Raw genomic sequence first — 23976 nt, 5'->3', positions numbered from 1 at the left:
TTCTTCTTCTCCTTCATTTCTTGGTACCTGATTCTCCTCTGCTCCTCTGAGTCCGTTCTGTGTGCTCTTGTCATTAATCTTCTCATTCTCAGGCATTGCCTTTTTAGGTCAAATATCTCCTGATTCCACCAGTAAGGAGTTTTTCTTTCATGCTCATCTCTGTTGCTAATTGTTGCCTTTTCCATTCCTTTTTTTATCTGCCCTATCAGTGTAATAAACTCACTTCAGGTTCATTTATAAGGAACGGAATGAAACGACTTCGTAGAAAAACTTCCTCTATTCAGAATAACTCAAATTGATCTACCTTGTTTCAATTACATGATCCTCGTCGTAATCCTTCCCTATCTCAATGTTACATAATGTTTTAATAACATAAGATCGGCATACATCGAAAAGAGCTGTCCTGGCACGTATTAGGTGTTCTAATTAGAATATTGTTTATTTCTCAATTTGTTATTGTTCCACATTATTTGCTATACCAGTACATCTCCCCCCGATGACGAAAAAAAAAATTTTAAACAATATTTTTTTTTTTTCATTCAATAAACAATTTTGTCCTATTTTTGTGTATTTCTACCAGCTTATTATCTATTCTAACTACAACATTTGGATCTTTATCTTCTACTATAATATAAGGACCTTTGAAGATAGGATCATACTTATTTGAAGATGTGTTCCTTACTAATATCTTATCACCTATCCTAACATTAACAGGATTAATTTTAATATCTAGTTTTTGTTTTCGTAACGATTTTGATACCATTAAATTATTTCTCGCGTCATTCCAAGCTGTTTGCAATCTAAATTTTAACTGAATTGGGTAATCATCGAAATTATATACAGGGTCGACTTGTGTAGCAATGCTCGATGGTACTCGACTCATTTTGCCGAAAACCAATTCGTATGGACTATACCGAGTTTCCGTATGCACTGTATTATTATATGCAAAACACCAATATGGTATCCATGAGCTCCAGGTGTCTGGATGCTCTGATGCATGTATGCGTAAATAATCACCTAGATTTTTATGTGTGTTTTCCAATGCTCCAATGGTTTCGTGATGATACGCCGTTGAATTCAGCTGTTCGATTTTTAGCAGTTTGCACGACTCTTTGAAGGTCGACGCTAGAAATTCAGTGCCTCTGTCTGTCACAACTTGTTCTGGAATACCAAATCGTAAAATAAAATTTTCTACGAATGATTTCGCGACTGTTACTGCCTCTTTATTTTCTAATGGATACCCTTCTACGAATTTTGTTAACTCACATTGCAACGTCAAAATGTATCGGTTATTTTCCCTGTCTTGGTCTAAAGGGCCCACCAAGTCAAGAAAAACTTTCTGAAACGCTGAGGTAGCCGTTGTGGTTATTTTCATTGGTTGCCGATGCGGTCTTGAGTACTTATATCTCTGACAGTCATCACAACGTTTTACAAAATTTTCGATATCCTTTCGGAGACCAGACCAAAAGTAAAGTTTTCTAATATTGTTATACATGCGATTAATTCCAGCATGCCCTCCCGTTGGTAACATGTGGTAATCGTTCAAAATTAATTGCTGGGTTTCCTTCCTAGTTATGTGTTGCTGAGCTTTTATTATATTTATTTTTATACCTGCCTTTCGAATTTCATTGGGAATTTCCAAAATGTTTTTTAATAACGATGCGCATCTATCTTCTTTTACTATAACTAATTCTGGAATTCCATATTCTTGGCAAATTTCCTTCAGGTCTCTCAACGATGCACCGAATGCAGTCGCTGATCGAGATTCATCCTGATTCATATAAATAGTATTTGCCTTTTCATCATATAATATATTCCCTTTTATTTTACACTCAGAACGTTTTTTTCTTTGAAACTCAACTTTCGACAAAGGATACAACTGAACAAATTCGTTAGGTGGTTTCAATAATTCTACGACACCAGGATGATCAGGCCTGTTATCGAAAGAGATATTGGACTTTTCCCGTGAATTGTTGCCCAATTTCTTCGTTTGTGCCCTTGTCACGACATTCATGACTTGACAGGAATTAACTGACATTTCTTTCAGTTCGTCGGAGTCAATTTTTATACGACTTAATGCATCAGCCGTTACATTATCTTTTCCTTTAACATAACTTATTGTAAAATCATATTCTTCTAGTGTTAACCTAAATTTCGTTAGTCTACTTGAAAGATTCGTCATACCGAAAAGATATAATAATGGTTTATGGTCTGTAAGGATAATGAACTTTTTCCCGTAAAGATAAGGACGAAATTTTTTCACACTCCAACAAATAGCAAGTAATTCTTTCTCTATCACACAATAGTTGACTTCAGCTTTATTCAGCGATCTGCTGGCGAACGCCACCGGCTTATCATCTGAATTTGACAGAACTGCTCCGATAGCCAAATTTGAGGCATCGGTACGTAATTTAAAAACGTTTGATTCCGAAAAATCAGGATATGCGAGAATTGGTGGTTGTACCAGCGCCTGCTTTAGCGTTTCGAATGCTTTTTGACATTCTTCGCTCCAAGCGAATACTACACCCTTTTTTGACAATCTGTTAAGCGGTGCTGCGATATCCGCGAAATTCTGAATGAACTTCCTATAATAGTTCGCAAATGCTACAAACCGTTTAGTTTCATTCGAGTCTTTTGGAACCGGAAATTGCTGTATAACACGTATTTTTTCAAAATCTGGAGATATTCCTTCAGATGAAATCACGTGACCCAGATACAATATCTGTTTTTTCAAGAATTCGCATTTGTAAGGATTTAGTTTTAAATTGACCTGTCTCAATCGCTGCAAAGTTTTTACCAAATTCCGATTATGAACTTCCAAATTATTCCCGAAAACTATCAAATCGTCCAAATAAATGAAACATCTCTCATAATTTAACCCTGACATTGCTATGGTCATCGCTCGAGAGAAAGCACTTGGACTCAGTTTCAACCCCATCGGTAATCTCGTCATTTGATACTGACCTTTATCGGTTGTGAAACTTGTGTAAGCTCTAGATGTTGCATCCAATTCAACCTGATAATAGCCCTGAGATAAGTCAAGATGTGAGAAGTACATCGCTCCGGAGAGTGAGTCTAAAATTTCATCTATGCAAGGTAATGGAAATTTGTCATCCTCAATGCGTTTATTCAACAGACGGTAATCGATAACTATCCTCCATTGTTTATTACCCTTACTATCCTCTTTTTTCGGTACTATTAACAATGGTGCCGACCATTCGGACCTTGTTTCCTCTATAATTCCTTCTGACAGCATGTTGTCAATTTGTTTATTTATTTCCGCTTTCTGCGAATGCGGTAACCGGTATGGTTTTACGTATACCGGAATGGCATCCTTTTTTAAATGTATGGTCTGTTTACAGACATTTGTCACCGTCAGTGGGTCATTTTCAAAGCGAAATACGTCCGCATATTTTGCACAGATTTTATCAATAGCTATTTTTTCCTGCTTATTAAGACCTTTGGTATTTATGGAGTTGAGTAACTTATCTATACGCTCAACTGAAAAGTGTGTGTTTCCAAAAGTATGAACATCAAATTCTGAAATATTTTCAGTTTTGGGCCTAAAATTTTTCAAGTGTACCTCTTTATCCGTAATATTCAGAATTTTAACAGGTATAATGTGGTTGTGAGGCTTTGCGATAATTCCCGCAGTATAAACACCTTCTGAAATTTCTTCTGGTATGATAATACAATCATCTGAGTTATGTACTTGCAAATATTTAATAATTTCGCACCTTGGTGGAATCGTTATATAATTTTCATACTTGGATTGCAGTGGAATCGACAGTTTCCGATTGTTTATATATATAGAGAATGTGCATAATTCGTAGTTTAATATTGCAGAGTGCTTGACAAAGAAATCTGACCCAATAACACCATTCATATCACTACCAAAGTCATTCACCACATGAAATTCGTGACCTATCTTAACGTCAGATAGTTCTAATGTAATATTAGCCGAGCCTTGCGTGAAGACAAAACCCGCTATGCCGTTTATTTTGATTCTATTTGTCGTATCGACAAACTGATTTTTATTTATACATGATGTAAAAATTACGCTTACCGAAGCACCCGTATCCAATAAAAATTTCAACTCACTTTTTCCGTTTTTCATACATACATAATTAAGACCATTCATACTTAAAACCTTATAATCACCTACATTCTCACTGACTCGACCGAAAAAACTGATTAGCTTGCGGGGAAGGGTTGTTTAATTCAGCATCCTGAGCGTTTTCCATAAAAAACCCTCTTCGAGATGGACTGAAAGTTTGGTTGTTGTGATTATTCCAACGCCCTCTAAAATTTCCGCGAAAATGTCCCTGGTTTCGACCCCTAAAATTATTTTTACTATGCAAACTACTTCCTCTGATCTTATTCGATTGTGAGTTATTGAATTGTCCGGTACTGAAATTTGGTCTTCCCCTATTATTCTGCTGAAATCCTCGACTCGTACGGTTGAAATTATTAAGTTTTGAGTTCCCTCGCATGTGAAACACCTGCGAAGAAGAGGTTGCACCTCCCGTACATTCCTCATCTACAGCTCCCGTTATAGCATCTTTCAAAGCGCTATAGTTCCTAGCTTTTATGACAGTTCCCAGATCGTGACTTCGCAGTCCGTTCGCGAAAGCATGAATTGCCAGTTTTTCGTTCGCAACTTTAAGAATTTTCATTGCCTCGACATTTCCATCGGCTTGCGCTATTGTCAAATCGACCAGTAATTCCTCGATTGATTTACCAAATTCATTCACTGATTTATGTTTTTGTTTTGCGTTATGTAATTCAACTGATAAACTTGCGGCAGAATGCTTTGTCAACAAGTGTGTTTTGATGTCTTTAATTAAATCAGTATTAGACGGATATGACGACTCTAATCTCATCTTTGCACTTTGTGACAATCTAGTTTTAAGGACATAGTTTGTTAGTGTTATTTTTCCATTATCGTCTAAAAGACTATCGTATAATTCAATGGCATCTATTAACTGTTTTACAGATTCCTCCGAATTGTCGGTTATAGGCAATAAGCTTGACGCTATTCTGAGATCAAATTTTTCACCCATTATTGTAAAACTTCTAGTAATTTCTGTAATATTAGCTAATCTAGTCTCTAAGGTATTTCGAATATCGACTAATAATTTGTTTGAAGATTCAACATATAACTTAACTTTTTGAATTATATCTGCATCTTTAGGGCCCGCATTGAATTTATTTTTCACTTCATTTAACTCTGATTCAATCCTATTTAATTCTTCAAACTTGCGATTTATAGCTTTTAGATCGACTCGCCTCTCTTTGCTATCTTTATTTAAATTCCTATTAAAAACTTTGAGTTCTTCAAACGAGTATCTAAATAAGTCTATGATGCTCATTTGCTACGCTAAAGACGAAAATAAATCGATATATTGATACACAAACTTATACTAAATAAATACGACCTTAAAATGTCTTTCCATGTGTCATCCAATTTCCACTCTACTTGTTGTTGGTTTTCACTTTGGAATGCGTGAACCACCCATGAAATTCGTTTTCTTCTCACTCCTTACGCCTATACCAACTCCTGACTCCTCGTTATCTCTCTTCTTATCTTCTTTTCTAATGATTTCTGGCACCTCTTTATTAGAAATGCGCCGAGTGCCAAAATGAAACAGGCGAAAGCTACTATGCCTAGTACTTCGGAAACGGAGAACCCATTGCTAGCTGAAACTCCACCACTGTTCCCGGCTTGGCTTATGATTACTTCTTCTTTACTCTCTGTGGATCCCATGTTGGAAGATGTCAAATGCAACTCGTCTCTATTTCTCAGTATCTACCCGTTAATAACATACGTGGTAATCCTGGAATCATCCTGGCAGGATCGCCATGTAATAAACTCACTTCAGGTTCATTTATAAGGAACGGAATGAAACGACTTCGTAGAAAAACTTCCTCTATTCAGAATAACTCAAATTGATCTACCTTGTTTCAATTACATGATCCTCGTCGTAATCCTTCCCTATCTCAATGTTACATAATGTTTTAATAACATAAGATCGGCATACATCGAAAAGAGCTGTCCTGGCACGTATTAGGTGTTCTAATTAGAATATTGTTTATTTCTCAATTTGTTATTGTTCCACATTATTTGCTATACCAGTACATCAGGTTCTTCTCCTGTATGTCTCGCCTTGTTCCTATTCTCGCTATTTCTTCTGATAATCTATTCATATCGTACATTTTCCGTGATTTCTCTTTGGTGGCTTTTCCATTCTGGTCCGTGAGGATGTCATATCTTATATGGGTGTGGTATGTCAATATGTTTTCCTCCACACTCCTCCAATTTTTTATATTGCTGGCTTTTCTGGTCTCACAACATGTGACGTCTATATGTGTTCGAGAGTTTCCCCTTATAAATGTCGGTTCTCCCGTATTCACTGCCACCAGATCAAGGGTGCTCATCCATTCTGTCCAAATCTCTCCTCTATTGTCCGATTGTGGTGCTCCCCATTGCGGTGATTTGGCATTGATGTCCTCTGCTACCACCTTCCACTTTCCATTTCTATCATTTACATCTTCCATTATGTTCTCTACTTTTAGTTCGAATTCTTCTGTTGTTATATTAGGGGGTAGGTAGCATGCTATTATTTCCATTTTGTTGAATTTCACCCTGATGTAGCCTTTCTTCTTCACCACTTGCTCTATCCCACAGTTCCTATTTCTTATGTGGATCGCCACATTTTTTGCCTTGTCCAGTATCCACCCTTGAACCTAACCTAACCTAACCTAACCTAACCTAACCTAACCTAACCTAACCTAACCTAACCTAACCTAACCTAACCTAACCTAACCTAACCTAACCTAACCTAACCTAACCTAACCTTTTTTTTTTTTTTTTGTGGTAGGGTGGAAACCCTCATGGGCACTGGCCGCTTGGTGTCCATCGCGAGCCAGTAGTGCCGGACTCGTACCGGCTAAAACCACCCCTCGCCCTCTCCTGACTCGGAACCGCCGATGTGGCATAACATCAAGTACAGGCGGCGTGTTAAATCAAAATTACGCAATTTACGCATACCACATCGTACCAACAGGTGTAAATATCACAGTTTATATCACAGTTTATATCACAGTTTATTATATCCGGTCCCTTACTCGTTGTCAGCAGTCACAGCAGGATACATGCTCTCACCGTCTTTCCTGATTCTGTGCTTCCCTATCTTCTTTCTCCTTTCTTTCCATCACGCTGCGGAGGTAAGTGGCGCCTGCGCGCCAGTTTCCTTGCTCGCTTATCATAAACCCCACAAAGTTATCCGGACTCACCCTATCTCCAACGGCGGCTTCCAATTCGTGCCTTGCAGAATGCCATCTCGGGCATGCAAAAATGGTATGCTGCGGATCATCGTCCGCTTGGCAGTACCTACATCGAGCATCCGCTGTTTTCCCTATTCTAAAGGTAAAGCTTCCGAAGGAGCCGTGTCCTGTTAGCGCCTGCGTGACGAAATATTCTAGGTTCTTGAATTTACAATCTAGCCATGGCTTAAGGTTTGGGATCAGTCTTTTTGTCCACTGTGCAGTACTCGTGTTGGCTGTCCATCTCTGTTGCCACTTCCCTATCGTCCTGTTTCTTTCTTCGGCCCTTACTTCTTTCGTGAACGTCTCCCTATCATCCAGCCGCCGTCTTTCCTCCACTAACAGATCGATGGGGGGTATACCGGTGATAACATTCAGGGCATCGGCAGATGCGGTTTTATACGCCATTGCGACCCTCGACAACATTCGCCTCTGGACTCCGGTTAGCATATTCCTGTATCTGTCGACCAGCATCACTCGCCCCCATACCGGTTCCGCGTACAGAAGTGTCGATTGTACTGCCCCATAGATTGCCTTCCTCTTTTGCCATCCCGGTCCCCTTATGTTGGGGAGGATCCGAGCCAGGGCGGCCGCCTGTCTATCAGCCTTTTCCCTGGTCTTTCTGATATGCTCATTAAAGATCAGTTGGTCGTCTAACCAAACCCCCAAATATTTCACATACTTCTTTGGCTCCACCTGAGTTCCTGCAAAAACAAAGCTAATCCCCTGCCTCTTCCTCGGTCCCTTGATGATAATTGCCTCTGTTTTATGCGGGGCTGGCTGTAATCCGCTTTCAATCATCCAATTATTCACCAGATTCAGGCTAGTATTGGCCTTTTCCACCATCCCCAGCATTCCCTCCTCGTGACTTGCCTGTATGATGAGCGCTAAGTCATCCGCGTATGCGGCCGTAAAGCAGCCTGCTGGGAGGCTCAGGCGCAGAACCCCATCGTATAGCAGGTTCCATAAGGTTGGTTCCATAAGGTAGTGCCAAATTATCTCAATGAGGTAGGGGCTCACCTCCGCGTCCTTCATACGTTCTACGATTTTTTGCCATTTAGCCGTGTTGAAGGCGTTTTTGACATCAATTGTTATCACGGCTCCCCATCTAGCTTCTCTACTGTTGGCTTTTCCAATGGTGTACTTCACCGCCGATATCGTGGATCTCCCTGGTCTGAAGCCAAATTGTCTGTCTGAAATAATAGATCGGTCCTCTAGTTCGGCTTCCAGCCTCAGTTTAATCATATGCTCATAGAGCTTGCCTTCCACATCAAGGAGACTTATTGGCCTGTAGTCCGTTGGTTCCTCACCGCCTCCCTTGGGGATCAGTATGACCTTCGCCCTTTTCCAGGGTTTAGGGAATATCTGGTCTATTAAGAGCCCGTTCACGATTTGTAGCATGGAATCCGGTATGCACTTTACGGCCATCTTCATGGCTTCCGGTAGGACCCCGTCTGGTCCTGCCGCCTTCCTCTGCCTTAATTTCCCGGCTGCGAGCATCAATTCCTGCATATTGAAGGGTGTCCCGGGAGGGCTGGGTCCCGTTCTTTCTTCTTCATGCCTAGGATGATCAGGGAAAAGTTCCCTTACTAGACTCTCCTTTCTTTCCTGGGGCAATTCGTATGGAGTCCTGGTGCTCCTGGTGATGATCCTGTAACCTTGACCCCATGGGTCCTCCTCCAGCCTATCGCAGAGAAGGTTCCACTCGGCCTTCTGTGCTCTATTGATCTCTTTTTTCAGAACCCGTCTCTTTTCCTTATATATTCTTTCGGCCTCATCAATTCTAACGTTTCCTGCGTGCCGTCTGCGGAGCCTCGTTAGGTCTCTTCTCGCTTTATTGCAGCCCTTCCTCAGCACTGCTATTTCGCTGCTCCACCAGACCGGTTGAAGTTTAACTCTGCCATCTGTCTCCCTTATTATACTACTTGCTTGGGCAGACTTTATGTGTTTCGCCATCTGCTCAGCGTCCGTCATCTCATGTGCGAGTAGGCGCAGTGTGTTCTGGAAGATCTGAGCATCTATGTACCCCAGTGCTTGCCATCCAACCCTCTTATTTATCGCGCCTTCTTCTATCTGGAAGGTAATATTCCTATGAAGACTCAGGGTTTCCTTACTCGAAACTCTCCAGTTCCTCACTTTGTTGGCAATCCTTCTGGTAGAGATGGTTATGTCTATAATAGACTGTTGTGGTCCCCTGACGAAAGTGGGGGCTTGCCCTACATTCTGGACCGTCATACCCATGGAATCTATCCATTCCGCTAAATATTCGCCTCTCCGATCCGTTGTTCCGGCGTGCCAGAGGTACGACTTGGCATTAAAATCTCCTACTATTACCGCCTCTTTCCCTCTCCCTCTAACGTGTTGCATAACTGTGTCCACGTATCTTTCAAATTCCGCCAAGGTAGTGTTCGGAGATATGTAACAGTTATACACTGAAAACTCCTTAAAATATAGGCATGTGAAGCCTTGTGCCCTATGATGGTCCATTACTCCACAGTTCCGGTTATTACATAAGATTGCTGTGTTCAGATTTTTATCTGTAATCCAACGCGCGTTTTTTTTTAATTATCGTTAGATTAGGTTCTTGTATTAGAACAATGTCCGCTTTTTCTTCTTCCATGGTTTTCTGAAGGAGTTGGTGAGCTCCTCTTCTTCTATCTGTGTTTAGCTGTAAAATTTGTAAGGGCATTTACTGGCTATTTGAAGGTGCCTCCGCCGCCACTACCGGAATTTGCAACTCACTACCTTCTCCTACTGTGTTCAGGATAGTACGCTGAGTCGAATTTGTTAACTCTCTATCTGTTATTTCACGGTCTTCTTCACGTGGTGTACCTTCTGCTAACTTTGTTCTAAATTCGACATCCCCGGGAAGAGCGGTCAGCCTCATTCTGTTTCTACCACTCTCTCTAGCCTTCCTTACCGCATCCCTGTAGGTGGGACACCTCATGCTATCCGCCCTATGGCCCTCTTTTTCGCACACTGGGCAGAACTCGTCCCTCTGGCATTCTTGAGCCATATGGTCCTCTCCTCCGCATTTGTAGCAGTTGCGGGTCCTATCTGGGCCATCGCAATTTCCGGTTTTATGAGCTAAGCTCCAGCATTTTCTGCATCTGGGGACTACCACTCTTTTTTCGATTTTACATCTTACAAGACCTACCCTCATCTCGTCCCTCTGTCGAAGACCATCCGCCATGTTCGTAGGGATGGTAACCGTGACCGCGGCTGTGTCGTCCCGTAGTATTCTAATTGGGCTCATTTTGCAGCCTTCTGTCCATTGTCCGATCACTTGGGCGATAGCTTCCCGTATTTCGCCTTCCTCAACATCACCCTCCATGCCCCTAAGGTAGTATACTTCCATAGTTTCCCTACCCAGTTGTTTGGCTTTTATATGGCCTTCGCTGTCTAACGCCTTCTTTATTTCATCCAATGCCTCCGGGTTCTTATCCATTGTAAGCAAAAGGCTTCCATCTCTGGTTTTCCTTATTCCCCTAATCGCCTTTGTTGCTTCCGTACTTCCGATTGCAGTCTTCACTGAACTTAGAATATCTCTATATGTCTTCCCTGCCTCGCTTATCAGTACTCCGTAGTTAGTTGTCTCCCTTACCCTACTTTTCTGTTGGGTTGTGGTATATATATCCACAAACGTTGTGCCCCCATGGAAGGTAGCCTCCACCATTTTCCTCAAATTCTCCGTTGGAATTTCCTTGAGGTGATGTATACATATTTTGGCTTCCGCCTCTGTCTCCTGTTTCAGGGACTTCAGCTTATGCCAAAGATCAGACGATGTTCCGTCGAACATGATTCTTATTATTTTCCTGCTGGTCGTGTTACCAGTTCCCCTGATTTTGGTCAGCTGCTCGATGACCTCTATTTCCCCCTCTAACCGAGAAAGCTCAGGAAACTTGTCCTTGAATAATCTTTGTATACTGGTATCCATCTGTGGATCATCGGGCTCGACGATGACCACCTTCACCACGCCGTCGTCAGTAGCTAACGGATTGCCGATGACCACCTCTGTGTTCGTGAACACCTCATTATCCCACCTCCTTTTCTCTAGATCTTTGTATTCATCAAAGTCATCGACGACCTCCAAATCCCCCGGTTGCGTTAAGGTCGAGGCTAAACACGTGCATGAACATGTGCACGCTCTCTTTTTTATACTCTCCAGCCCGGTTAAGTCCATTGTACTTATACCACTATTCCTCTCCTCCTCATTCCTCTTTCTCAATTCCTCTTTTAGCTGGGCAATAGTCCTTTCGAGCTCGTCCACTCGCTTTTCGGATCTCTCCGCCCTTTCCTCTGCCATCAGCCTTTCCCTACTAGCATTAGCCTCTTTTAGGACCTCTTCTCTAACTATATCTTCATTAATTTTTTTCAGGCTATCTTGGACCCTGGTGAGGAACCCTGCTCTCTTCTTTAGTATTCCAGTCTCTGTGCTGATTCTCTTAGAGATCTTCTTTATTTCAACTTTTGTATTTACGTTCGCCTTAATCATCTCCATAAGCTGCTCAACCATCCCCACCATGTTTCCCACCGTTTCCTGTAATTTAACAAATTCCTGGGTTTGCACTTCTAATCTAGTATTTTCTGATTTCTCTGGGGTTCCCATCCTCTTTCTTTTTTTCAGGTGCTCTTGGTTACCTTCCGGCTCATCTTCAGTGCTGGTTAGAACGTAGACGGGACCTAACCTAACCTAACCTAACCTAACCTAACCAGCCCTCGGCAGTGTCAGGCGCTACTCTGACTAAAAACCCCCCTGACTCCTCCTTGTACCCGGGACTGTCCATATGGATGTTGCTTCGGGGACAAGTGGAAAGAAAAACACGAGAACAACGGTAAAAACATAGCTACTTTGTAAACTGGGACATCACAAGTTAAAATAAATAAATAACAACATTAAACGTAGCTACTTTTGTAAAGTGGGACATCACAAGTTAAGATAAATAAATATTAAACAACATTAAAATATCACAGTTTCGCTCGTTTACTATCGGGGTCTATTGGCCCTCTCAGCGGCTTGGTGTTAACCTAACCTTACCTAACCTAACCTAACCTAACCTAACCTTTTTTTTTTTGGGGGAGGGGGAGAAAGACCTTCGAATGACCAAGGACCGGCTCCTATGGTCAACTGGTGCTTCGTTAGCCAGTAAAACTCCCCTTGTTCGCCACGTTTGATCCGTCCGGCACCTTCCTTTTAGGATATACATCGGATGGATCAGGCATGTCTAATCCGCTTTTTCCTCACTTTCCTGGGGCTTCCTGTTCAAAGATTTTTCTGGTGTAATCTTTCTTCTTGTTCCTTCTGTCTCATGATATTTTTAATGTAGTCCGCTCCTTCCTTCCATGCCTTCCTCGTGCGCATCATGTTGCCAATTAAGTTTTGGGCTGTCGTTACCATTCCTGTGCCAGTTTCATATTTTGCCCTTTCTCTTGTCCATCTGTCGCAGTTTATCAGGGTATGTTCGGGGTCATCCCTTTGCCCACAGTATATGCATCGGTCGTCCGGAGTTTTACCTATTCTCTGTGTATAGGTTCTAAAAGACCCGTGGCCGCTTAGCGCCTGTGTCAGAAAATAGTCTGGCCTCCTGAAGTCGCAGTTCAGCCATGTGCCTATGTCTGGTATGAGCTTCTTTGTCCATTGAGCTTTTTCATAGTTTGCCTCCCATCTATTTTGCCAGGTTCTGATGGTCTGATTCCTTGCTTGCATTTTCTCCTCCCTACTTACTTCATCAATGTCGTCCAGCGATTTCCTCTCTCTCACGAGTAGGTCTATGGGTGGAATTCCTGTGATGACCGTCAATGCTTCCGCAGACACTGTTCGGTATGCTGATGCTGTTCTTATCAGCATCTTCCTTTGGGATGACGCTACCATCGCCCTGTATTTTTTAACGTCCATCGCGCGCCACCAGACAGGGGCAGCATACAGTATTATCGACTGCACCACCCCATACAGGAGTCGTCTCTTCCCGTATTCAGGTCCCCTAATATTTGGGAGTATTTTCCCGAGTGCAGTTATTTGCCTATCGGCCTTTTCACACGTTCTTTTAACGTGTTCATTGTAGATACATTTATCGTCTATCCATACTCCCAAATATTTGACGAATTTTTTCGGTGTCACCACTGTATTTGCCAGGAGGAACGATATATCGTCCCTCTTCCTGGGCCCTCTGACAATGATTGCCTCTGTTTTTGATGGTGCAGTCTCAAGTCCGTTTTTCCCCATCCATCTCTCTATCTTTGACAGCGCGCGATTTGCGTTCCTCATGAGGTCCTCTTTCCTGTCCGCTCTTACTATTAACGCAAGGTCATCTACGTAGGCCACAGTAGAACATCCCTCTGGCATGTCTAGTAGTAAAACCCCATCATAAAGTAAATTCCATAGGGTTGGCCCAAGCACCGAGCCCTGTGGTACCCCCTGTGTTATACTCTCTTTCTGTTTATTGCAGAGTAGAGTTCTCTCGCTAAGATAGTCCTCGAGTATCCTGATTAGGTAACCATTCACTTTCAACTTGTCTAGTTGTTTCAGTATAACGCTCCACTTTGCCGTATTGAAAGCATTTTGCACGTCTATGAGAATAATAGCTCCCCATGTATGAGTATTTCTGAAAGCTCTTTCTATGACACGTTTGACCGCGTCGACTGTGCATTTTTTGGGTCTGAAGCCAAATTGGTTTCCTGAGATGCCGCCTTTTACCGTCAGTTCCTCTTCCAGTCTATACTTGATCAGGTGTTCGTACAATTTCCCAATACTGTCAAGTAGGCAGATTGGCCTATATTTGCCCTGTGGGCCGGCCTGGTTTCCCTTCGGTATCAGTGCGACCTTGGCTATTTTCCAGTATGTGGGAAATCTACATTCGTTCAATAGTTCATTCTACACATTCAACGTCGTTATTGGAATTGATTTCACTGTCATCTTAATCGCTTCTGGAAGAATCCCATCAGGGCCTGGTGACTTCTTAGTCTTAATTCTCTCTACCGCTCTTGTCAGTTCCTCCATTGTGAATGGTTGTGGGGGGCTGTATGCCGTTATGGTTGTCCTTGGCACATCCTGATATTGTGGGAACAATTCTCTGACTTTCTTCATTTTTGTACCTGGGTCTAAGTTGTAGATTGTGTTAGAGTTTTTGAGATTATTCGTGACGATTTTATATCCTTGGCCCCATATGTCGTTCTCCAGTCTGTCGCATAAAATTCCCCATTGTTCTTTTTGCGATTTTCTTATCTCTCTCCTGAGTTCCCTTCTGATGTTCTTGTACTCGCTTTCCAGCTGTTCAATTACGTCCTTCCCTACCGAGGATGCTCTCCCCCTCTGCAGCCTCCTTCTGATTTTATTGCAGTCTCTTCTTTTATCCTCGATGTTTTCCGTCCACCAAACTGGTTGTGGTCGTAGTCCGCCCTCAGATGTTCTAACGAGGTATTCTTTTTGAGTGTTTGTGATGACATTTATAAGCTCCCTCATATTCGTTATCCACGGCTCCGTTTCCTGAATTCTCGTCCTGAATTCCCTCTCCTTTATGTATTGTGCCTCCCGCCATTCCAGTTTGGGTATCTTATTTTTGTTCCGTATGTCAAAGGAGATATATCTATGGAGGCTCATACTTTCTTTAGTGGAGACATCCCATCCATGGATACTTCTTGCGATGCCTTGGGTGGATAACGTGATATCAATATGTGAGCTCTGGGCACCTCTGACGAAGGTGGGGGTGTCCCCTTCGTTGTTTACTACCATGCTCTGAGCGTGGATCCACTCTGCAAGGTATTCCCCTCGTACATCAGTGGTGGCCGAGGCCCACAGCGCCGATTTAGCGTTGAAATCCCCAACCATCACTGCTTCCCTTTTCCCTGCACGAATGTGTTCCATAACGCTATCCACGTATCGCTGGTATTGCTCGAACGTACAATTTGGGGAGATATAGCAGTTATACAGTGCCCAGCTGTTGAATATCAGGCATATGAATCCGGGGCGTACTTCATGTGTTACCACTCCACAGTTAGGGTTGTTACAGTATATGGCCGTATCGCTTTGGGGATCTTTTATCCATTTGGGATTTTTCCCTATTAGTAATTTGTTCGGCTCTTGTATAAGTGCGATGTCTATGTCTTTCTCTTTGATTACCTTTTGTAGCAGATGGTATGCGTCTCTCCTCCTGTCCGTGTTTATTTGGAGGATTTTAAGTGTCATTGGCTAGGGTTTCCTGTGCTCTCCTGCCGTGCGGCGGTCTGTTGCAAGGACGTTCTCCACTGCTTTTCCTCCCTCCTACATCTAGACAATTCCTTTTTGAAAATGCGGCACTTACCAGTGCCCATTTTATGAGCCTCCTTGCACGCCGGGCATTTAGCCTGTGCTGTACAATCCTTCTCTATGTGCCCCTCCTCGCCGCAATTCCTGCACAGATTCAATCTGTCATGTCTGCTTTTGCAGTCTTTTCTGGTGTGTCCGTAGCCCCAGCACTTGATACATTTTTGGAGATGTATCCTCTTCTGGAGTTTACATAAGCTCATGCCAATCCTCAGTTCTCCTTTACTGAGTAGGTGTTCCGCGACCTCTGCCTTGGCGATTATGGTAATTGCTTGTGTGTCCCAAGCGTTTGACCTCAACCCGCTCAACCTGAAGAGTGCCTCTGGGTCTCCCAGTTCTTTCTTGATGGCCTCTTGGACATCTTCCATTGTTGCCGTTTCGTCTAGGCCTCTGGCGTGGATTGCGACTTCCCCCCGGTCCGCCTGGGTGACGCTTGTTCTCACTGTGAGTCCAGCTGCTGCTAACCTAACCTAACCTAACCTAACCTAACCTAACCTAACCTAACCTAACCTAACCTAACCTAACCTTTTTTTTTTTTTTGTTGGAGGGGAAATCCTTTATGGACACACGTCATAAGGGTCTTATTGACGGTAGTGTGGGACTCCGCTGCTCTAGCAGTCAGTTACCCACTAAAACCCCTCCGTTCTGTTCACCAAAACTGACCGGTACCACCGCGTCCGGTTAGCGTCAGGCAGTTTGGCGCTTTGTCTTCATTTCATCCTCCTCTTTTTCTCTCTTCTTCGTTTCTCTTTTCCATAATTCTCCTTACCCTACTGAATATTATCTCGTACTTTCTCTCATCATTCATCATGAGGCTTATTATGTTTCTTGATGTTATTTCTTCTCCTATCTCCTTTCGCATCCTGAGTCTTTCATCTTCATATCGTGGGCATTCGAATACAACATGGTCTGGTGTATCCTTTTTGCCGCACTCTTCGCATCTATCATCTTCCGTTTTTCCGATCCACTCTGTGTATTTTTTGAACGCTCCATGCCCAGTAAGAAACTGTGTGAAGAAGTAATCTGTTTTCCTGTATTTTATTTTCACCCATGGCTCCACCTCTGGTATCAATACTTTTGTCCATTCTGCTCTTCCACGATCTTCTTCCCATTCTTTCTGCCAACTTCTCATCGTTATATCCCTAGCTGTCGCTCTTACTCCTTTCCTATTCCCGTCCAAGTTTGCATAGATATATGCACTCTCTTCTACCAGTAGGTGTATTGGTGGGATTCCCGATATCACTTGGAGTGCTGCTGCTGACGTTGTTCTGTATGCACTTGTTGAACGCTGATCATTTTCAATTTATGTCTTTCGATGTTCATTGCCTCGTGCCACACCGGAGCTCCATATAATAGGATGGACTGTACTACTCCATACAACATTCTTCTTCTATTGCTGCTGGGCCCCCCTATGTTCGGCATCAATCTAGCCAGTATGGACATCCTATTTTCGGCTTTCTTAGCAGTTTCAGTTACATGTATCCCGAAAGTACCTTGGTGATCCATATGAATTCCGAGGTACTTCAGGCTTCTGCTGGGTCGTATCACATCCTCTCCCACTTTGAATCCTATCTTATTTCTGATTCTCTCTTGCTTGGTGCCCTTCAATATAACAGCCTCGGTTTTCTGGCTTGCAATTCTCAGCTCATGATCGGTCATCCACTTTTCCACCTTTTTTATTGTTGAATTTGCTTTCTTTTCCATCCCTTCTCTCGTTTTTGCTTGAACAAGGATAACTAGGTCATCTGCATATGCCATTGCTCTTGCTCCATGGTCTAGAGGCAGAGAGAGGACTCCATCATATAGCACGTTCCACAGTATCGGTCCAAGCACAGATCCCTGTGGAACTCCTCCGTTTATTTTCATTTTAGTGCCGTCTCTCATCTGTATCTTCCTATTTTTTAGGTATTCGTTCACTATGTTAATAATGTATGCCTCTATACCCTTCCTGGCCAGTGCCTGTATTATTAAACTCCATGTCGCAGTATTAAACGCGTTTTCGACATCTATCGTCACCATAGCCATCCAATTATCCTTGCACTTTGCTACTTCCTCCCGAATCCGTTTCGCTGCTTGTACCGTTGACCTTCCCTTCCTGAACCCGTATTGGTGTTGCGATATTTGTCCTGATTCCTCAAGTTGTCTCTCCAGTCTGTTTTTAATGATTGCTTCGTATATTTTCCCAGGTACATCAATCAAACATATGGGCCTATACGCCTTTGGGTCTTCTGCTGGTTTTCCCTAGCACTAGCTTTGCCACCTTCCAGATTTCTGGGAACTTTTGCTCCGCTATCAACTTGTTCAGGACGCTGAGGATCGTCTCTGGTATTTGTTCCTCTACCACTCTCATGATTTCTGCCGTTATTCCGTCTGGTCCCGGGGCCTTATTCCTCTTCATCCCTCTTACTGCTTTTTGTAGTTCTTCTCGGGTTATTTCCGGTACCTGATCCTCTTTGTCTCTTATTTCCTCTATGTCGTCCTTCCCTGGGAACAGTAGTCTGACAGATTCCTTCATACTTTCTACGGTTTGTTGGTATGGAGGTGAAGGGTTTAGTTCTCTCATCACCATTTTATACCCTTGGCCCCATATGTCCGATTCGAGCTCCTCGCATAGTTTTCTCCAGCATTCTCTTTTAGATCCGCTGATTGCCTTTTTTAGCTGTTTCTTCTTCTCCTTCATTTCTTGGTACCTGATTCTCCGCTGCTCCTCTGAATCCGTTCTGTGTGCTCTTGTCATTAATCTTCTCATTCTCAGGCATTGCCTTTTCAGGTCAAATATCTCCTGATTCCACCAGTAAGGAGTTTTTCTTTCATGCTCATCTCTGTTGCTAATTGTTGCCTTTTCCATTCCTTTTTTTATCTGCCCTATCAGGTTCTTCTCCTGTATGTCTCGCCTTGTTCCTATTCTCGCTATTTCTTCTGATAATCTATTCATATCGTACATTTTCCGTGATTTCTCTTTGGTGGCTTTTCCATTCTGGTCCGTGAGGATGTCATATCTTATATGGGTGTGGTATGTCAATATGTTTTCCTCCACACTCCTCCAATTTTTTATATTGCTGGCTTTTCTGGTCTCACAACATGTGACGTCTATATGTGTTCGAGAGTTTTCCCTTATAAATGTCGGTTCTCCCGTATTCACTGCCACCAGATCAAGGGTGCTCATCCATTCTGTCCAAATCTCTCCTCTATTGTCCGATTGTGGTGCTCCCCATTGCGGTGATTTGGCATTGATGTCCCCTGCTACCACCTTCCACTTTCCATTTCTATCATTTACATCTTCCATTATGTTCTCTACTTTTAGTTCGAATTCTTCTGTTGTTATATTAGGGGGTAGGTAGCATGCTATTATTTCCATTTTGTTGAATTTCACCCTGATGTAGCCTTTCTTCTTCACCACTTGCTCTATCCCACAGTTTCTATTTCTTATGTGGATCGCCACATTTTTTGCCTTGTCCAGTATCCACCCTTGTTTACTGGCTCGTGTTATATTTGGTTCCGACATTATTACCAGATCCACCTTTTCTCTTAGAGCCGACTCCTCCACCAGATCATGCGCCAATGACGCCCTTCCCACGTTCACTTGCAGTACCCTTAGCTCTGGAGGTTACCCCCGACGCCATCCTCAACATTGTCTTCCTGCGCCTCCATTTCCTCCTCTTCCTCTTCTTCCTCTTCCAGTTCTTTCCGTTCTGTTTCCTTTTCTTCTTTCTCGATTCTTTCCTCTTCCCTTCTTTCTTCAACTTCTCTGTACGCCTTGTCCATAGCTGCCATCAAAGAATATCCCTCTTCATTTTGCTTCCCTTCTCTCCGTTCTTTCATTGCTCTGCCCCGATTATAGTGCTGCCTCGTTTTCTTCAGTGCTGTTCTGAATGCATGACACCCTCGTGATCCCTGCTTGTGCCCTTCGATGTTGCACGCTGTACAGTAGGTCGGGTTTTCACATTCTGCTGCCTTATGACCCTCCTTACCACATTTGTAACAATTTCCTGCCCTGTTTTGCTGATTACATCCGTCTGTGGGATGTTCATAGCTCCAACACCTTTTGCAGTACTCCACCTTGTGTCTTTTCTCCGTTCTACACCTTGCCAGTCCTATTCTTATATATTCCTTATTCACCAGTTCTTCTGCTTCTTTCTTGGGGACCCTTACTGTTACTGCTAGGGTATCCCCCTCCAATGGTCTCGTCTCACTGATACCCCAGCCTTCTTCCCACTTTCCAACGCATCTCTCTATTGCTTTCCTTATGTCTTCCTTTGAGGTGTCCCATAGCATTCCTCTAACATGTATGCTTTCAAGATGCTTTTCCTCTCCCAAGGTAGTAACTTTCATTGTTCCTTCCTCGGCTAGGGCGTTTTTGATTTCTTTGAGTGCTCCACGATCTTTGTCCAGGGTCATCAACGTCCTCCCATCCTTGGTGCTCTTGATCTCCCTTATGCTTTGAACAGCTCCTCTTCCATTCATAACAGTTTTAATGTTTTCCAGTACCTCTTTATAGGTCTTTGCTCCGTCCGAGATAAGGACTCCGTACGTGTTCCTTTCCCTCTTCTTCATTCCTTGTTCTCCTCTGACTGGTGTATATATTCCTACTTTCGTCATGCCTTGATTAAATACTGCTTCTACCATCTTTTGGAAAGCTTTTAGCTTCATACTTTTGATATGGTGCAGACAAATCTCCTCATCCTCCTTTGTTTCCTCTCTGAGTTGTTTCAATCTTCTCCACGTGCCCTCGTGCGTTCCGTCCAGCTTCACTTCTATAACTTTTTTCCTTGTTTGTTTGCCAGTTCTCCTCGTTTTAGTGATCTGTTCCATCACCTCTATTTCTTCTTTAATACCTGCGAGTTCCGGGTATTTCTCTTTATACATCTTCTGTATTCCAGCACTCATGTCTTCGTCTCCAGGATCCACCATCACCACCTTTGTAACCTCATCGCCGGTTTCCAGGGGGTTTCCCACTGTAATTTTCGTTTTCCTGAATGCTTCCTCCCCCCATTCGTATTTCTCCATTTCCAGGTAGTTGTCATATTTTATTTCGATGTCTGGTATTTCTGATATGACCTTGCTCATGCATTTGCATTCACCTTCTCTTTTTTTTCTATCTTCTTTTTCTTTTTCCAGTTCCTTTTCCAGTTTTTGAATGGTTATTTTCATTTCTTCTATTTTCTCTGCTGCTCTTTTAGCTTCCTCCTCGGCTACACTCTTTTCTTCATCATTTTCTTCCGATATTTTGCTGTTTTTATCTTCTCCTTCCCTTTCACTTTCCTTCCTCATCTCTGCAAGTATCTCCTCCACTTGTTCCAAGAATTGAACTCCTTTCCTAAGGTGGCCTGTCTCCGTGTTGATCTTTTTCGCCAGTTTTTTTATTTCCACCTTAGTGTTGGTGTTATCCTTGATAAGCGTCATCATCTGTTCCCCCATATTAGCGAGTTTTTCGACTAGGTTCCTTAGGTTCAAAAACTCTCTCGTTTTGTCGTCTATCGCCATTTTCTTCCTGCTCTCTTCTTCCGGAGTCCCTTCCCATTTCCTCTTTTTGTCTTCTGCCTGTTTATCGGCCTGTTTTTTATCTGGGGTCCTGAATACCTCGTCGGTTTCCAACTGTTTGCTTTCATCGCCATCTGGTTTTTTCGTCTCTGAGGCCTGTGGTGACCTAGTGAGTTTTTTGCCCATCATATTTTGCAATAATTCTCTTTCGAACTTTTCTCTCTCTTCCCTTTCTTTCCTCTCTTCAATTGTCTCTACGCTTTTTTCTTTTTCATTTATAATTTTTTCCATGATGTTCCCACGAGTAGCTAGGGGTTGTTCAGTCTGCCCCTGCAGGGGTAAGGCATTTTACACCGGGAGGTTGCCAATTTCCCAGTGGCTCCGTTTGTGACCATATAACGTCTGGTCATTCACCTCTCGGCACGGGTCGCGTGACACCTTAGGTTACGGATTTTTGGAAGGGTTTGCTCCCTGGGCGAGGACAGTCTTGAAAATAGTGATCCCTAGCCCTCGGATACTCTACTAGCATCAGAATCGGAAAGAAGAAGAGTTGACCGAAGGGGGTCGATAGATCAAAGATGAAAGAAATCAAGACAGATCCACCCAAGACAAGTTGAAGAAAGGTGGAATCCGGGCTAGAGAAATCCCAGGGTCGCCATGCCTGCACACCAGATGTGTGACTCCAGAAGGATTTTTTCTCGAGGATTCCCTCTCTAGATCCGTTGAGTTCTGTAAGAGACAGGTCCGCCACGAGTAGGCACTCAACGATCTTGCCGATGGAGAGGCTATTAGCTTCGCATCACATCGACCTGGAAAAGGAAAGTATTGCTACTTTCCCCGACGCCCTCACCTTTTTTATTCAGGCGGTGAGATCGCCTTAGTCCCTAGGACCCAACCTAACCTAACCTAACCTAACCTAACCTAACCTATCCTAACCTAACCTAACCTAACCTAACCTAACCTAACCTAACCTAACCTAACCTAACCTAACCTAACCTAACCTAACCTAATCAACCTTTTTTTTTTTTTTTGCCGGGGGTGGAAATCACTGGACACCAGGTACTGGTTCCGCCTTTCCCCGGTAGTGTGGGAGTTGCACCGCACTAAAACCACCCCCCTTGCCCTCTCTCGTACCCGGAACTGTCCAAAGGATATACTTCGGGTATGAGCGGCATCTTTAAAAAATTACCTTATATGCCTTTAATTTTCCCTTTCCTCCTCCTCTTTCTTTTTCATCACTTGCCTCAAGAAACTTGCACCTCTATTCCATTTCTTCCTGCTTGATAGCATGTTTGCCATGAGATTCTCCGGTGTCATTTGGATATTCCACTCTATCTCTAAACTTGCACGAGGTATTGCCCATCTATCGCAGTAAAAAATTGTGTGCTCTGGATCATCCCTAAGCGCGCAGTATATGCAGTTTTCGTCCGTGCTTTTCCCTATCCTGCACGTATAGCTACGGAAACTGCCGTGTCCACTGAAGGCCTGAGTTGTATAGTAATCAGTGTTCTTGAAACTGCAGTTCAGCCAGGATGTCAGGTCCGGGATCAACCTCTTGGTCCACTGAGCCTTGGACGTATTTCCATTCCATTCCCCTTGCCATATTCTGATGGTCTCCTCTCTCTCAGCGATTTTACTATCGGGGGTTACCTGTACCAAGTTATCAAGGCGGGATCTCTCTCCTACTAGGAGGTCTATGGGGGGCGTACTAGTCAGGACACAGATTGCCTCCTGAGAGACTGTCCTGTATGCCGCAGCCACTCTCAGGAGCATCCTCCTCTGCGTTGCCAGAACCATTTTCCTATATTTTTTCACCCTGATAACTTGCTTCCACACCGGTACTGCATATAGAACCGTTGATTGTACCACCGAATATAGTAGGCGCCTTTTTTGGTTGCCAGGTCCCCTGGTGTTTGGCAATATCTTGGTTAAGGCTGCTGTTTGCCTGTCCGCTTTTGCACATATCTGTCTGATGTGCTCGTTCCAGATTTGTTTGTCATCGAGCCAAACACCGAGATACTTGACCGACTTCTTAGGGGCTATCGCTATTCCTCGTATCCGGAATGTTATACCTTCCCTCTTTCTAGGACCCATGAGGATGATCGCTTCTGTTTTTTGTGGAGCTATTTCTAGTCCGTTCTCTTCCATCCATCTTATAATCTGCTCTGCAGCTTGGTTTCCACTAATCACCAACCCCTCTTTTTTATCAGCCTTGACCACTAATGCCAGGTCGTCGGCATAAGCTATCGTATGACAGTTTTGTGGCAGTGTGAGTCTCAAAACTCCGTCGTACAGTATGTTCCACAGGGTGGGTCCAAGGACCGATCCCTGTAGAACTCCCTGCGAAATTTCCCTTAGCTGCCTGCCCGTTTGTATTTTCCTATCTCCCAGATACTTGGCTACCAGATTAACCAGGTACCTGCTTATGCCCAGTTCCTTCAGCCTTCTCACAATCAGGTGCCATTTAGCCGTATTGAAGGCGTTTTTGACGTCTATCAATACTGCTGCCGCCCATGTCTTTGTACCCGCTTTGACCTCCTCTAACATATGCCCTATTGCTGTTGTTGTGGACCTTCCAGCCCTGAAACCGAATTGTGTGTCCGAAAGTCCCCGTTGTATTTCCAGTTCGTTTTCCAACCTATACTTCAGTATATGCTCATACAATTTACCCAGCGTGTCGATAAGGCATATTGGCCTGTATTTAGTAATACCCTCTTCTGTACTACTTTTTGGAATGAGCACAACCTTAGCGGTCTTCCAGTTTTCGGGAAATACACCATCCATCAGCATTCTGTCGGCGATTTGTCTAATCCTCTCCGGTATAGTTTGTACTGCCAGCTTCACTACCTCCGGTAAAATGCCGTCTGGGC

The 23976-nt window shown here is 43.3% G+C and overlaps 1 protein-coding gene across 1 annotated transcript; it reads right to left on the bottom strand.

Moving 5' to 3' along the window:
- Positions 1-19219: 19219 nt before the first annotated feature.
- On the bottom strand, positions 19220-22110 carry LOC141483954 (uncharacterized). The gene has a single exon (XM_074179093.1). It carries the CDS (start codon positions 21395-21397, stop codon positions 19220-19222), a length of 2178 nt encoding a protein of 725 aa, XP_074035194.1. The 5' UTR covers positions 21398-22110.
- Between the last annotated feature and the right edge of the window lie 1866 nt (positions 22111-23976).

The sequence above is a fragment of the Leptinotarsa decemlineata genome, unplaced genomic scaffold, assembly GCF_025532065.1.
Source record: "Leptinotarsa decemlineata unplaced genomic scaffold, Ldec_3_MD MMD2_tig00004307_RagTag_RagTag, whole genome shotgun sequence".
Classification (NCBI taxonomy): Eukaryota; Metazoa; Arthropoda; class Insecta; order Coleoptera; family Chrysomelidae; genus Leptinotarsa; species Leptinotarsa decemlineata.
Note: the sequence above shows the minus strand (reverse complement) of the source record. Positions and strands in the feature narration are given on the sequence as shown.

Bases quoted from the DNA above. Each gene is read 5' to 3' on its own strand.
- LOC141483954 (XM_074179093.1), bottom strand. From the start codon at position 21,397: ATGGAAAAAATTATAAATGAAAAAGAAAAAAGCGTAGAGACAATTGAA.